At 41.5% G+C, this 13,453-nt stretch overlaps 1 protein-coding gene across 1 annotated transcript in view; it reads right to left on the bottom strand.

Moving 5' to 3' along the window:
- Positions 1-590: 590 nt before the first annotated feature.
- The window catches only part of LOC136875972 (uncharacterized), an 87,466-nt gene continuing 74,603 nt past the window's right edge, over positions 591-13,453 (bottom strand). Inside the window, exon 4 of the mRNA XM_067149586.2 lies at positions 591-758. Coding sequence (XP_067005687.2) covers positions 591-758 — 168 coding nt within the window. The remainder of the gene's footprint in view (positions 759-13,453) is intronic.

Below are 13,453 nucleotides of genomic sequence, written 5' to 3'. Positions count from 1 at the left end.
ACTTATGCTTGCTACGTAAGCTGCCCGCATTTACTTGAGACCAGCTCGGCCACACTGGGCTAGCCTCAACGGGCACCCAGCTGAGCACCTCTGTTCTACAAGATTGGCGACCCTCTCAATGGAAAGCCAGCAACGGTCGATCAAGGAAAGCCTGAATTCAATAATTTGACTTTTTCAAATATGCTCCATTAAGATCCTGCGATGCTGAGTGAAGTTTTTCAGGTTAAAGCTATGCAGAGTGAGAACAGAAGATCGTTTTAATTTGAAAAAATTAAAATACATGTAATTTTCCACAGTAATTCTCAACGACCTTTCATCTGTGCAGTGAAACGTTGCCTGTCTGAGAGTATTAGAGACACATTCAGTGTGCAAATTACCTTATAATGACATAAGTATGAGTAACATTTCATATTAAATGAAGGGCAAGATGTGAACAAGTTTACAACTTCCAAAGAATAAACTATTTAAAACGTGTCGGTCAAGCCTGGTTTAGTTGGACAAGAGGAGCAGGATAAGAATGCTGGGTGATGAAAACATTTTTTTTTTCTTGTTTAAAAGATTTTATTAACCTCAAGAAAAATAAAATAAAGTCAACCCTGGTTCTTCTTGGAGCGGTCCAGCAACAAACGTACGATGTGTTTGCACACCTGCCTTTCACCATCTTTCACAATAATATCAAATCTCCATCGATCTTTTAGCGGGATTCGATCCGGCAGACTAGACTCGTCCAACATGTAGCGTCGTATTCGATATATCCCCTGAAAATATTAATTTAGTCAATAGAATTGTTTGAATTTGGATCAGTACCTCAGGTGCAATACAAGTGTATTTATTTTTACTGATGGTTAATGAAAGGGAAGATCTTTTGTCAGTGATAAATTTAAACAAATTTTTAAGATGGAATACTGAGTTCGGAGGGAATCAGGACAGGGACTCAATCATTAAATTACCATTGATCTTACTATCACCAGCGGTGTCAACCTGTCAGCCATTGATTATGGTATAAACACTTCTAAATTACGCTGTTTTATCGTATATAAATTGAATTAAAATAAAATAAATAGACATATACTGTGTGACAATGTGTTACTATCATATGTGCAAAACCACTCTATGGTGTCATGAGTTACTCATGGGCAACAGCCAACAGATACGAGATCAACTACCGTACATATTCTCTGAATAAGCAGTCCTTGAAATTATAGGCCTATTCCTGGGTATGAAAGAATCGAAACACCTCAAGTATACAAGGTCTTGCATTCACGTTAATTTCGTTTGTTTTTTGTTTTTTTAAATCTATACTTCTCTTCAGCTGCTGTTACGGGTGTTCGTGCTTGCATGAAGATTCTGAAAGTTAAATATTTTTAGCTAGCCTACATTTTCTCCAAATTTCCTTTTGGTTACAAATTTGATATACCTATTTAATACGGTATCTATTATAATCAAAATTCATATTATTAGTTGCTTATTGTATGAGGGATTGTCCCTCTTCACTCCATTTCATCCTTTACGAAGTTGCTGTTGACGTGGCCTGTCCTGTTGGCGGTTCACTGTCTACTGCCACAGTTTTCTGTTTGGTAAATATGTTATGGAGTTTTTGTTTGTAGACGGCTCCACATCGTTACCATAAATGAATCAGTCCTCATGGATAACAGACTTATTCACACATAGTCACCACGTACAGTTTTAGTACACTTAGCTTATAGGATACATCGGTTACACAAGATAAACTGCAAAGAGACGTGTAGCTGAGACATAATCGACGACACCGAATGACGCTCCTTCAAGAGCTTATACAACCTGATGCAATGTTGCATAGTGTACAAGGGTGCCTTCTGTATGTGGGGTGAGTTCATTCTTCCGGATGCCGCCACAATGTCTTCCTCCTTTCATAATAATTACTGAAATTTCTCATTGGTTTACTCGCACCGCGTCTACGGCAACTTCAATCGCTATTGGTACCAGATAACATCATGCATTCTTCCGCGGCGCTTTTTCTTCACCTTTTGGTTTCTGATTGGCTACATTGTTGAATATTATTTACGTTCTTTCCGATAATTATTTATTTAATTCTATTTTACCATTTTGCTTAACATCGCACCGACGCAGATAGGTCTTATGGCGACCTCGTTTCCAGGCTGCCCGTACATTAAACAGGCAATTAAAACCGCCACAACCGTACCCATCCACACGAACAACCACTCTGCCCAACCGCCCCCACCACTCCCACCCAAGGTACCAATAAAATTCTACTCCTACTCCATAACTTCTTCAATAAATTCAGGGCTACATCGGTGGATCGAGTAGCCGAGACCCTGAATAAACCAAGCAATTCCCCCCCCCCCCCCCCCTGTAACCCTGCACCCAACAAGTCTCACTTCTTCTAGCCGCAAGTCTTCTTAACTCTATCCTAACCCAGAAAAATGCCTACGCACCCGAAGCACTAGAGCTAACCAAAGACCGCCGAAACGGGACGCATCTAAAGACACTCTAACACCACGCCACTTTCCAAAATTCAAACCACACAAGAATACCTGCATAATATTCTTGCCGCGAAAGCCAGCGACAAGGAGTGATATGCATAAAGACACACTCGGAACATTGAGTAAAGACTCATGCAGCGCAGCGAGATGTTATACATACAATTTATCAGTTGAGTGTTTCCCCTTTTCCACTACCGAGTAGGAACTCCGAGTAAACACTTCACTTTTATGCATATCACCCAAGGCCCAGTGTTGTATAAGCACCAAGCAACATTGGGCGTGGTCAGTAATTGGATGAGTAACCGTACAGGTTTACCACTTGCCGCTGGAACTAATATTAACAGCCTTAACTCATTACGTCATTAATTCACCGTGTGCCTGAACAGCAGTGTTCACAGATCTTTACTTCAACTGTATTTTTCTTATTACTATTACTTCACCTCTACTTATTTCCTTAACACTCCAGGAGAGGAGCGTAATTAAGCGCACCGGTACTGGGATTCAATCAAGGTCACTTTGGTTGCCAACACCTTGCACCACGCCTTAGGCATCCTGCCTTCTGTGCTCTACATAACGACTCAATGACGTTCCTACTTCTGTTCCTCGCTATTAGAAACTTTGACAAATTCCTGCCTCGAACTGGCGTTCTGTAAACTGCATGTAGCAAGTTTGAAGACTGCTCTGTTCAGGAACTGAACACGAAATGGATAATGGGTTAAATATGTATTCATACTTTTCAGAAGTATTTTTAATGAAAAAGAAGAGTCCTGCTGGCATTTCGAGCATCTAACCTTAATGGTTTTTGCAAATCTTCTCCCTTTCATGTTTTGGAGAATTTTTCTATTTCCTTTATAAATTGTTCAAATATTATTGTAATAGTTTTATCAAATGTATGAATTATTATTATGATGGGACTTTGTCGTTTTTTAATTTTTTTATTTGTATGATATTAAATTGTCAAGGCCACGCCTGTTCTCTTTATACTGAGTACTCAGTACTAATATCATGTTAATTATTTCGCAACTAAAAGTTGTTCTCCAATACCAAACGTTGGTCTTTATAATCGTATTGATTAAGAGCCAATCAATAGCTTGTACTAAATACTAATCAACCTGGAAGTTGATAATTATGTCAATTATTTCACAACTAAGAATTGCTTTCTAGTAGCTTGTTGCTTGTTGTTTTAAGGGGCCTAACATCGAAGGTCATCGGCCCAGCTTTCTAGTAGCAGGCTTCTGTCTTTATAAATGTATAAATTCAAACGGTAATCGGTAGCTAGTAGCACAAGATTAAGCGCATTTAACAGACTTTTCATTTTATTCAAGTTAATGCATAGTCGATTTCCAATAGCAAGTTTTTTTTTCTTTTTGCCTGTAACGAAGATTACTAAATTTAAATTACGGTATTTAATAGACTGTAAACTTTTGTAGTATCTGTGGTTCCAGTATTCGCTTAGCTTCCCTTTCTTGTTATCAATTGCATACCCCTTACCCCCGATGGGTATTTCCATCCTAAACCCTGAGAGATATTTGGTCCGGAAAACCCCAAAACCTCCAATGGGTGTTGTGACTAATATTCTCAACAATCTGGTAATCTGGGAGAACACGTCTTGTAAATTGCTGGTCAGGATGAATTGAAGCTTCTCTATTGTTCCTGAAGTCTGGTTGTTGATATACAACTGAAAGATACGTCTCCATCCTACATTTCTCTAGCATCCTCTAAACCTGGGCAATGTAGAAGAATCCAAGAGCTCTGCTGCCTCTACCAGAAGTTCAGATTGTTCAGTTCATTGGTTTTGAGAACATGTAACTTAATTTGGGCGAAGAGCCTGTAATGTTCGATGTTTAATAAAAAAAATTAAAAATACCAGAAGTTCAGCACGCTGTGACGCGGCTACGTCCTTGTGAGGTGAAGAGACCGTCCTCACTTTCTTTCATAAAATGGCATAAGAACGAGGACAATATACATTTTTTAAAGGTAAGATAGAATTACCATTGTATTATTATTATTATTATTACAATTTGCTTACGTGGCACGGACACAGATAGGTCTTACGGCGACGATGGTTTAGGAAAGGGCTAGTAGTGGGAAGGAAGCACTCGTGGCCGTAACATTGCTGGTGTGAAAATGAGAAACCAAGGAAAACCATCTTCATGGCTGCCGACAGTGGGGTTCGAACCCTCTATCTCCCGAATGCGAGCTGACAGCTACGTGACCTAAACTGGATAGCCACTTGCTCGGTGGTTGTTAGTTTCTTCAAGAAGAAATGTCCTCTTACTTTTAATCTGTGTGTTGACTGAGTGAAAGTAATTCATGGAGATCAGTATAAGAACATAGTTGTTAATGTAAGGAAAGATCTTCATTGGGGCGATCATATTAACAAGGTTGTAAATAAAGGCTACAGATCTCTTCATATGGTTATGAGAGTATTAAGGGGCTGTAGTAAGGATGTAAATGAGAGAGCGAACAATCTAACTCCAATTGGACACCTGGGAACTACTGCATGAATTATTTTTCGTTGTCGTTCGGTGAAGAAAATTTCAAGCTTTAACGTTCAACATACGTTCAGTGTGGTAATGTGATGGGGAGGACCCACGTAAAATAAACGTGGTGGTTGGTTCGCGTGGATGTTGACGGGGTGGAGGGAGTACCTTTGATTGTAGGGCTGTTTTGTCTTATGTTATGTAAAAAAAGAAAAAGAAAAAAAAAGGCATCACTGAGATATGTGCTTAATTGACTATACAGTTGAAGGTGTGCTGTAAAACTACCTCTGTCTACTGTATTTATCCATTTATACAGGTGAAATGTTATTTGTTGCGTAACAGCAACAGTATGCAGTAGAGGGTTAAATTAATTATTTCTGTACTGAAACCAAAGGATGGGCTGCTTATTCGCAACCTACCAAGTAGACCTCAAGGAATTAGAGTAGATGAAGTGTTATCTAATCCTGAAATGATTAGGGATTGGGGGGGGGGGGGGCGGAGGGCAAGGCAGTGTTTTGGACCTCTGCGTTTTCTTATATAAATGATGCTAGTAAGGACCTGGAATCACAGCTAAGGCTCTTTGCGGATGATGATATACTTTGTGGAGTAATAAATAAGTCATAGGACTGTGAACGACTACAAAAAGATCTAGACAAAGTTGTGAGGTGGACAACAGGCAGTGGTATGATGGTTAAAGTGGCAAAAATTCAGGTTGTAAGTTTCACAAAGAGGATAAGTCCTCTCACTTTTAATATAGTATTTAGATGGGATGACAGTAACTCATGGGGATTACTGTAAGCACCCCGGTGGTAATATAAGGAAAGATCTTCATTGGGATTGTCACATAAAAGGGATTTTAAATAAGGGTTACTGATATCTTCATATGGTTATGAGGGTATTTAGGGGTTGTAGTAAGGATGTAAAAGAGAGCGCGTGTAAGTCACTGGTAAGACCCCAATTAGAGTATGGTACTAGTGTAAGGGACCGCTATCAGCATTACTTGATACGAGAACTGGAAAAAATCCAAGGAAAAGCAGCACGATTTGTTTCGGGTGATTTCTGGCAAAAGGGTAGTGTTACGAAAATGTTGCAAACTTTGGGCTGGGAAGAACTGGGAGTAAGGAGAAGAGCTGTTCGAATAAGCGAAATTTTTCGAGTTGCCATTGGTGAGAAGACGTGGAATGATATTAGAAGACGAATAAGCTTGAGCACTGGCGTAGCCAGGGGGGGGGCCCAGGGGGGCCGGGCCCCCCCCAAAATATTTTCTGAAACTAGAGCGAGGATTAGCCGTTGTTTTACGTACGGTACGAACAACTTAAAAACGTACGCCGAAATGTTAAATTAACGTAGCGACAAGAATCTATTAGTAGGACTCAATAGGCACATACATAATTCTCCATATTTGTACTGCTTGAATGAAAGGAAGACACTTAGGAGTGTGATGCGCGAGGATATTTCCCTGTAGAGGCCTCAGTATTGGGAATGAAACCGTGTATTGACAAATGTCAAGACATGAAGAAAGGGCCAATTAGCAAGGGATTACTCAGTAGGGGGCCGGAACGTGTCCACCGAGATAACGGGGGCCACGTCCAGAAACAGCTGCAAGCTTACAACATCGTGTCAGCTTTTGCAGATCGGTTCCAGGAAACAACAATGTCCTAGGGATCCTCGGGTTGCACCGTGGTTGAGAGATGTGCTGTGTTTGAGTTGCAGCGTTGGGAAGATTGTGACAGGAATGTGATCTGCACCTTAGTTCCTCATTTTGTGCCATATAAGTAACATTTTTTGAAGAGGGGCCGTTTTGTCACTGAAAAGCCAACACTATGTGCATCCTCGGTAAGTTATGAAAAAGTTTTTTTTTTAATTCTTACAATGCCAAGACAATCGCGGATGCGTGCCTAAGTTCGATAGGTAGGCCTATATATTTTGTCAAATGCCCGGGGACTGATTGGAACCTCAAATGGCACCATCAAAAGTGCGGGTAAATACTTTGTAATTGGCGGGCGTGATAACTCAGTTCCAATGCTTCTATCTTCTCATCAGGACGGCCCAGGCTTGAATCGCAGTCGATACATGAAACATTTTTAAAATGGGTAGTCACGTTCTATTGATACGAATTCTACTTAAAACACTAGATCCCGTTCCTTACCTTTCTTTATACTTTTGAGCCAGAACCGCATCATTTATGGTGGTGTATTTTGAGTATCCAACCATTCTTCGGACTTACCTTGTACCTTAAATGGTGAGTGGATGCAGTGGCGTACCCACAAAATAATTTCAGTCCAGGCCAGTAGTGTGGATACAACTTTTCCTTGGAAGGGGTTTGAAAAGATGTTTTATTTTTTATTTAGATTTTGCTTTACGTCGCACCGTAGATCTTCAATGGCGACGATGGGAAAGGAAAGGGCTGAGAGTGGGAAGAAGCGGCCGTGGCCTTAATTAAGCCACAGCCCCAGCATTTGCCTGGTGTGAAAATGGGAAACCACAGAAAACCATATTTAGGGCTGCCGACAAAGGTGTTTGAACCCACTATCTCCCGGATGCAAGCACACAGCGGTGCGCCCCACCTGCACGGCCAACTCGCCCGGTGAATATGAAAAGAAAGCCGGTCCTTAACATAAACCGGCTGCATTATTGAAACTGTTCGTAAAATTGATAATATCGTTCTTATTTTGTGAGGAAGTAGAATCTTCATTTAATTTGTCTTCTTAAAAAAAAAGGAACCACCATGAAGGTGACTACCTTCCAGGCCGTATATATTTCGATTACGAGAGACTCAAGGAAAACTCTACTGCACCCAAAAACTAGGCTGTATCCTCCCCATCCCATGCCTTTCTTAACTCTGTCAGTGCCGGGAATCGAATGTAGGATGTCTTAAGTCAAATTCGAAAATAAGGAGACCTAAAAGTACCAGCCGGCCCCACAGTGTACGGGTAGCGTGCCTGCCTCTTACCGGAGGCCCCGGGTTCTATTCCCGGCCAGGTCAGGGACTTTTACCTGGATCTGAGGGCTGGTTCGAGGTACACTTAGCCCACGTGTTTATAATTGAGGAGCTATCTGACGGTGAGATGGCGGCTCCGGTCTAGAAAGCCAGGAATAACAGCGGAGAGGATTCGTCGTGCTGACCACACAACACCTCGTAATCTGCAGGCCTCCGGGCTGAACAGCCGTCGCTTGGTAGGCGATGGCGCTTCGGGGCTGTTACGTCATGGAGTTTGATTTGGAAAAGTGAACAGAGAAGGAAGCGACACCCCTGCAAGGCTCCTTAGCTTCCAGCTAGTTCTTCTGTCCGGCCTCGTGCATTTAGGACAGTAAGAAAACGTACGCCTTAATAAATGCTCCTCATAAAACCTTTGTAAAAATACTAGCTGCATCTATTTATAACAATAATCACAAGCGCCTCCTTTTCATGTGGCTCAGTTGGTTGAGTCGCTGTCCTTCTGAGTGAGTTCGCAGGTTCAAATCCCGGATTGGATCGGTAACCCTTAACACGGTGTTGAAATGGCAACAGCTCAGTGTCGTTGATTTCTGGCACGTTAATAAAAATTATAGATACGAATATTAGCGTCACGAAACTCTAACTTTGTATGTATGTATGTTCAGTCTTCAGCCCTAAGGCTGGTTGGATCCTCAACAGCTCTGCCATCAGCTGTCATAGATGGCCTAGGCATCACTGAAGAGGCGTACTAGGGAAATGAGGAGTGAGGTAGTTTCCCGTTGCTTTCCTCACCAAGCCAGAAGTTGCTATTACATATCAGTCTGCCAAGCCCACTGAAATGCATGCACCAACCGACCCTATGAGCAACATTTTCACACCATTCATAGCAGGGACTGGTTGCACAAGGAATGGCATTACTAGCAGCGCTCATACCTCAGTCACTTTCATATTGTCTAAGCCAAGGATAAGACAGTGACAGATCAATGAAAGTAACAAAATTGCTCTAGCCCATACCAGAAGACATAGTGCACTGTAAACACTAGGTCCTGCCAGCAAAGGCATACTCTAACTTTATACTACTATATTCTGTATCCCAGACTTGCGTGGAAAAGTAAGTAACAATTTACTTTACGTCACACCGACACAGATAGGTCTTATGGCGACGTCGGGATAGGAAATGCCTAGGAGTGGGAAGAAGGCGGCCGTGTCCTTAATTAAGGTACGGCCCCAACATTTGCTTGGTGAAAAAATGGGAAATCACGAGAAAACATTTTCAGGGCTGCCGACAGTGGGGTTCGAATCCACTATCTCCCGGATGCAAGCTCACAGTTGCGTGGCCCTAACCGCGTTGGAAACTAACAGGACAAGGTAAACCCTACATAGCATTTGTTGTAACGTGTATTTTTCTTTACCAACTAACAAAATATCTATACCCATACGTTTTACATTATTTATTTATTTATTTATTTATTTATTTATTTATTAGTGCCTTCAGTACAGTGGCGAAGTTAGGGCTCCAGGCCCTCTTGTACACTTAACCACATACTAATCAAAATCTTAAATAAAATACCGAGATTCTTAAAATAGTTAAAACTACATAAATTAATAGAATTTAAAATAAATTTAAATAAATTACTTACTAAATTAATATTAGAACTAATTAATATTAAAAACTCTTAAAGATGGCTAATCCTCAGGAACGCACACATTCATACTTCAACCATTCTGTCAGCTGTCCTCAGCAGGTAGTCTCGGCAGGTGACCTTAAATCGTGATTTTAAAAAGCTAGTTTCTCTGACCTGAACTGGCAGGGAATTCCATAATTTGGCGACAGTCACCACAAATGATCTAATAATTTTATTTGTGCGGTGCGGTGGAATAGAAAGAATGGATCTAGAACGTGTATTTAGACTAAGTTGTGAAATGATGATAAAAAGATGAATTTAGAAGAAATATACATTGCCTGACTTTCAGCTACCACTCTGATCACCATCGTTAAAGTGTGTAGCTGCCGACGTTTATCAGACATCAGCCATGAGACAGCCTGATAGTATGGGGTGATATGATCATCGTACCCGATATTGTAAATAAATCGCTGACAAGAATTCAGTGCTCGTTGAAGTTTAAGTGTTTCTTCTCTCGTCATGTCAACAAAAACAACGTCACAATAATCAAGAATAGGGAGAATGAGTGTCTGTATTACTTTGGCCTGTAGCTCAAATGGAAATACATTCCTCTGTCGTTTAAGAGGGTGAAGTACTCCAAAAATCTTTTTACGTATTTCTTTCGTTTGATCAGACCAATCAACTGTTACATTCATCATTACGCCGGGATTTTTAACCGTTTTACTGTAGGGAATAATGTTACCATTCAGTAGGATAGGCGGGATTGCGACATTGTTTGAGAAGCTCAGTAATTTTCGTGATCCAATTATAATTGTCTGAGTTTTTTTGCAGTTGAGTACAAGAGAGCTTCGTTGTGCATATACACTGAGTCGTCGGAGGTCCCTGATAATATCTTGTCTTGCAGTGTCGATATAGCCTATTTAAAGATCGTCAGCACAGAGGTCATGTGTGTTATTTCCTGTCACAGATGGTATGTCATTGATATAAATACAGAAACGTAGGGGCCGTAGAATACTGCCCTGTGGGGCAACACTAAGTTTCATTTTCCATTTAGAGGCCTTGTCGTTTACTGTTACACGCTGTTGACGGTTACTCAAATAAGAACTAAAAACCTTAAGCGCAGCCAGGTCGAAATTTAGCAGTTCCATTTTCTGTATCATAGCCGGAATTAGTACAGTGTCAAAGGCGCTACTGAAGTCAAGAAGGATACGTATAGTGAGCAGTCGTTTGTCCATAGCGTTTCTAATGTCTTCGGTAACCTTCAAAAGTGTTGTCGCGGTACTGTGACCCTTCTCAAATCCAGATTGCAAAGGGTCCAAAAGAGCATTTTTATTTAGGTATTCCAGAACTTCCTCGTATACTAAACGTTCAAAGTCTTTAGAAAGCGCAGGGAGTACGAACATAGGACGATAGTCAGAGGGTGATGGTGGGTCTAAACTCTTAGGTACCGATATAATATTGGCTGTTTTCCGTACAGTAGGGAAAGTTCCGTTTAGTAAACAGTAGTTCAGTATGTGCGTCAGTATAGGCGAGATAGCACCCGTAATGTTATGCATAAAAGTAATAGAAATATCATATACACCTGTAGTCTTTGATTTAATCGAGTACAAAGCCTTTTAACATGATTTTCTGTGACACTGTGAAATGTGAATGGCGGATTGGCTGGAGGGGAGGGCGGTGAGTCGGTGGAGTTAATTTGGGTAGGTTGAATATTTATTCTACTAAAGTAATCGTTCAGTTCGTCAAGTGGAATGTCAGGAGTTGTCTGTCTCTGTTGATGTTTTCCTATTCCCAGAGCTCTAAGTTGGTCCCATGCGCGATTAGAATTTAAGTTGTTAGCTAAAATCCGAAAATATATGCATTTTTTAAATTTCTGATTAACTGCTTTGTGCGATTTCTTAAGATGCGGTTAGATTCGAAGTCTGTGTCATCTAGGGTTTGTTTATAATGTCGAAATAACGAGTCACGGTGGACCATCATTCTCTTGCCTACATCATCTAGCCATGGACAAGAAGGACGAGAAACCTGTATTCGACGCGCGCGCAAGTGCGCGCGTGTGTGTTTGTGTATCTTTGCCGTATTATTTGTATAAAATGTCACTTCTTTATTGCTTATCACATGACCATTATTATTATAACATTACCGCATTTGTTCTAAACCAGAATATTTCATCCTTACTCAAAGTGTTTATTCTTGCATTCATTTCACTTCTACGCGGAATATATGAAATGCTGCAGTTATGTTGCGATGGGAGTAACAGAGGTAGCCGGGGGTGGGTTGTCGTCCAAGGAGTCCAGACACCCCAGGAGTTTTAACTAAAGTTCTTTTATTGAGCATTTTATATATAATGTGCATTAATATTAGCTTCCGGAGTCCGACTCATTGGCTGAATGATCAGTGTTGAGGCCTTCGGTTCAGACGGTTCCGGGTTCGATTCCCGGCTGGTTCGAGGATTTTAATCGCATCTGAATAATTCTTCTGGCTTGGGACTGGGTGTTTGTCCCAACATATTCATATTCAGACAACATACTACATTACCAACCACCAAATAAACACACAACACTGATTACATCCCTCTATATAGGCCCCCCTGTGGGTGGGGGCGGTAGAATAACACCCACGGTATCCCCTGTCTGTCGTAAGAGGCGACTAAAAGAGGCCTCAGGGGCTCTGAACTTTGGAGCGTGGGTTGGCGACCACGAGGCCCTCAGCTGAGTCCTGGCATTGCTTCCACTTACTTGTGCCAGGCTCCTCACTTTCATCTATCCTATCCGACCTCTCTTGGTCAATTCTTGTTCTCTTCCGACCCCGACGCTATTAGGTTTGCGAGGGCTAGGGAGTCTTTCATTTTCACGCCCTTCGTGGCCCTTGTCTTCTTTTGACCGATATCTTCATTTTTCGAAGTGTCGGAACCCTTCCATATTTTCCCTCTGATTAGTGTTATATAGAGGATGATTGCCCAGTTGTACTTCCTCTTAAAACAATAATCACCACCACCACCTCTATATAGGGTTGGCGTCGGGAAGGACATCCGGCCGTAAAACAGGGCCAAATCCACATGTGCGACACATTTCGCACCCGCGACCCCACAGATTTGGGAAAAGTGGGGAAGAAGAAGAAGAAGAAGAAGAAGAAGAAGAAGAAGAAGAAGAAGAAGAAGAAGGAAATTACTAAAAGCTTCCGAAATCCGCACGAATCCACTACTCTTACTTGGATCCAAGGACACCCATTTCCTTTTAAGGTATTCTACACCACCTAAACTATGGAAGTTTGGACACCTATCAAAATAAAATTCTGGATGAATGGGCCCCCCCCCAAACTGAAATCCTGGCTACGCTACTGAGCTTGAGTGGTATTTTGGAGTAGAAAAGAAAATGAAGATCGAGTTGGAATTCAAGAGAACAAATTGGGGCAAATATTTGTTTATAGAAATGGGCAGTGGCGTACATGAAGGGCTTTCGGGCGCCGCCCCACCGCCTTTTCAAAAAACATCTGTAAATGATTGCATAAAGAGATGGACAAATGCAGTGAAGTCGAAATTATGCGGTGTGATATTCAGTTATACAATGTTATTTTTATTATTTCGGCTGTAAACATTTCGCTTTTCTATTTTCAAGAAAATGGCAAGAGCTTCAGACAGTGGCTGCTGTCCAGCAAGCACGATGTCGTGAGGCATTCGGATTGTGGCAGGAGAGCCCTGAGCAGGTCCCATACATTCCTAATGTCCGGGGTGCGGGAGGAGCCTGGAAGGACGATGTCGGCTTGTCAGGGGAAGGATGAGTGCAGGCGGGTGTAAACGCTGAAGGGCGGAGCCCTCAGCAACATTGGCAACCAACCATTTTAAAATGTACCTAGGCCTTTTCTCCCAGGTCTTATATTGACTGTTGTTAGAGATTAATTCCAAAACATTTTACAAAACAATTA

The sequence above is a fragment of the Anabrus simplex genome, chromosome 6 (assembly GCF_040414725.1).
Source record: "Anabrus simplex isolate iqAnaSimp1 chromosome 6, ASM4041472v1, whole genome shotgun sequence".
NCBI lineage: Eukaryota > Metazoa > Arthropoda > Insecta > Orthoptera > Tettigoniidae > Anabrus > Anabrus simplex.
The sequence above is the reverse complement of the archived record's forward strand: the minus strand, read 5'-3'. Positions and strand labels throughout refer to the sequence as shown.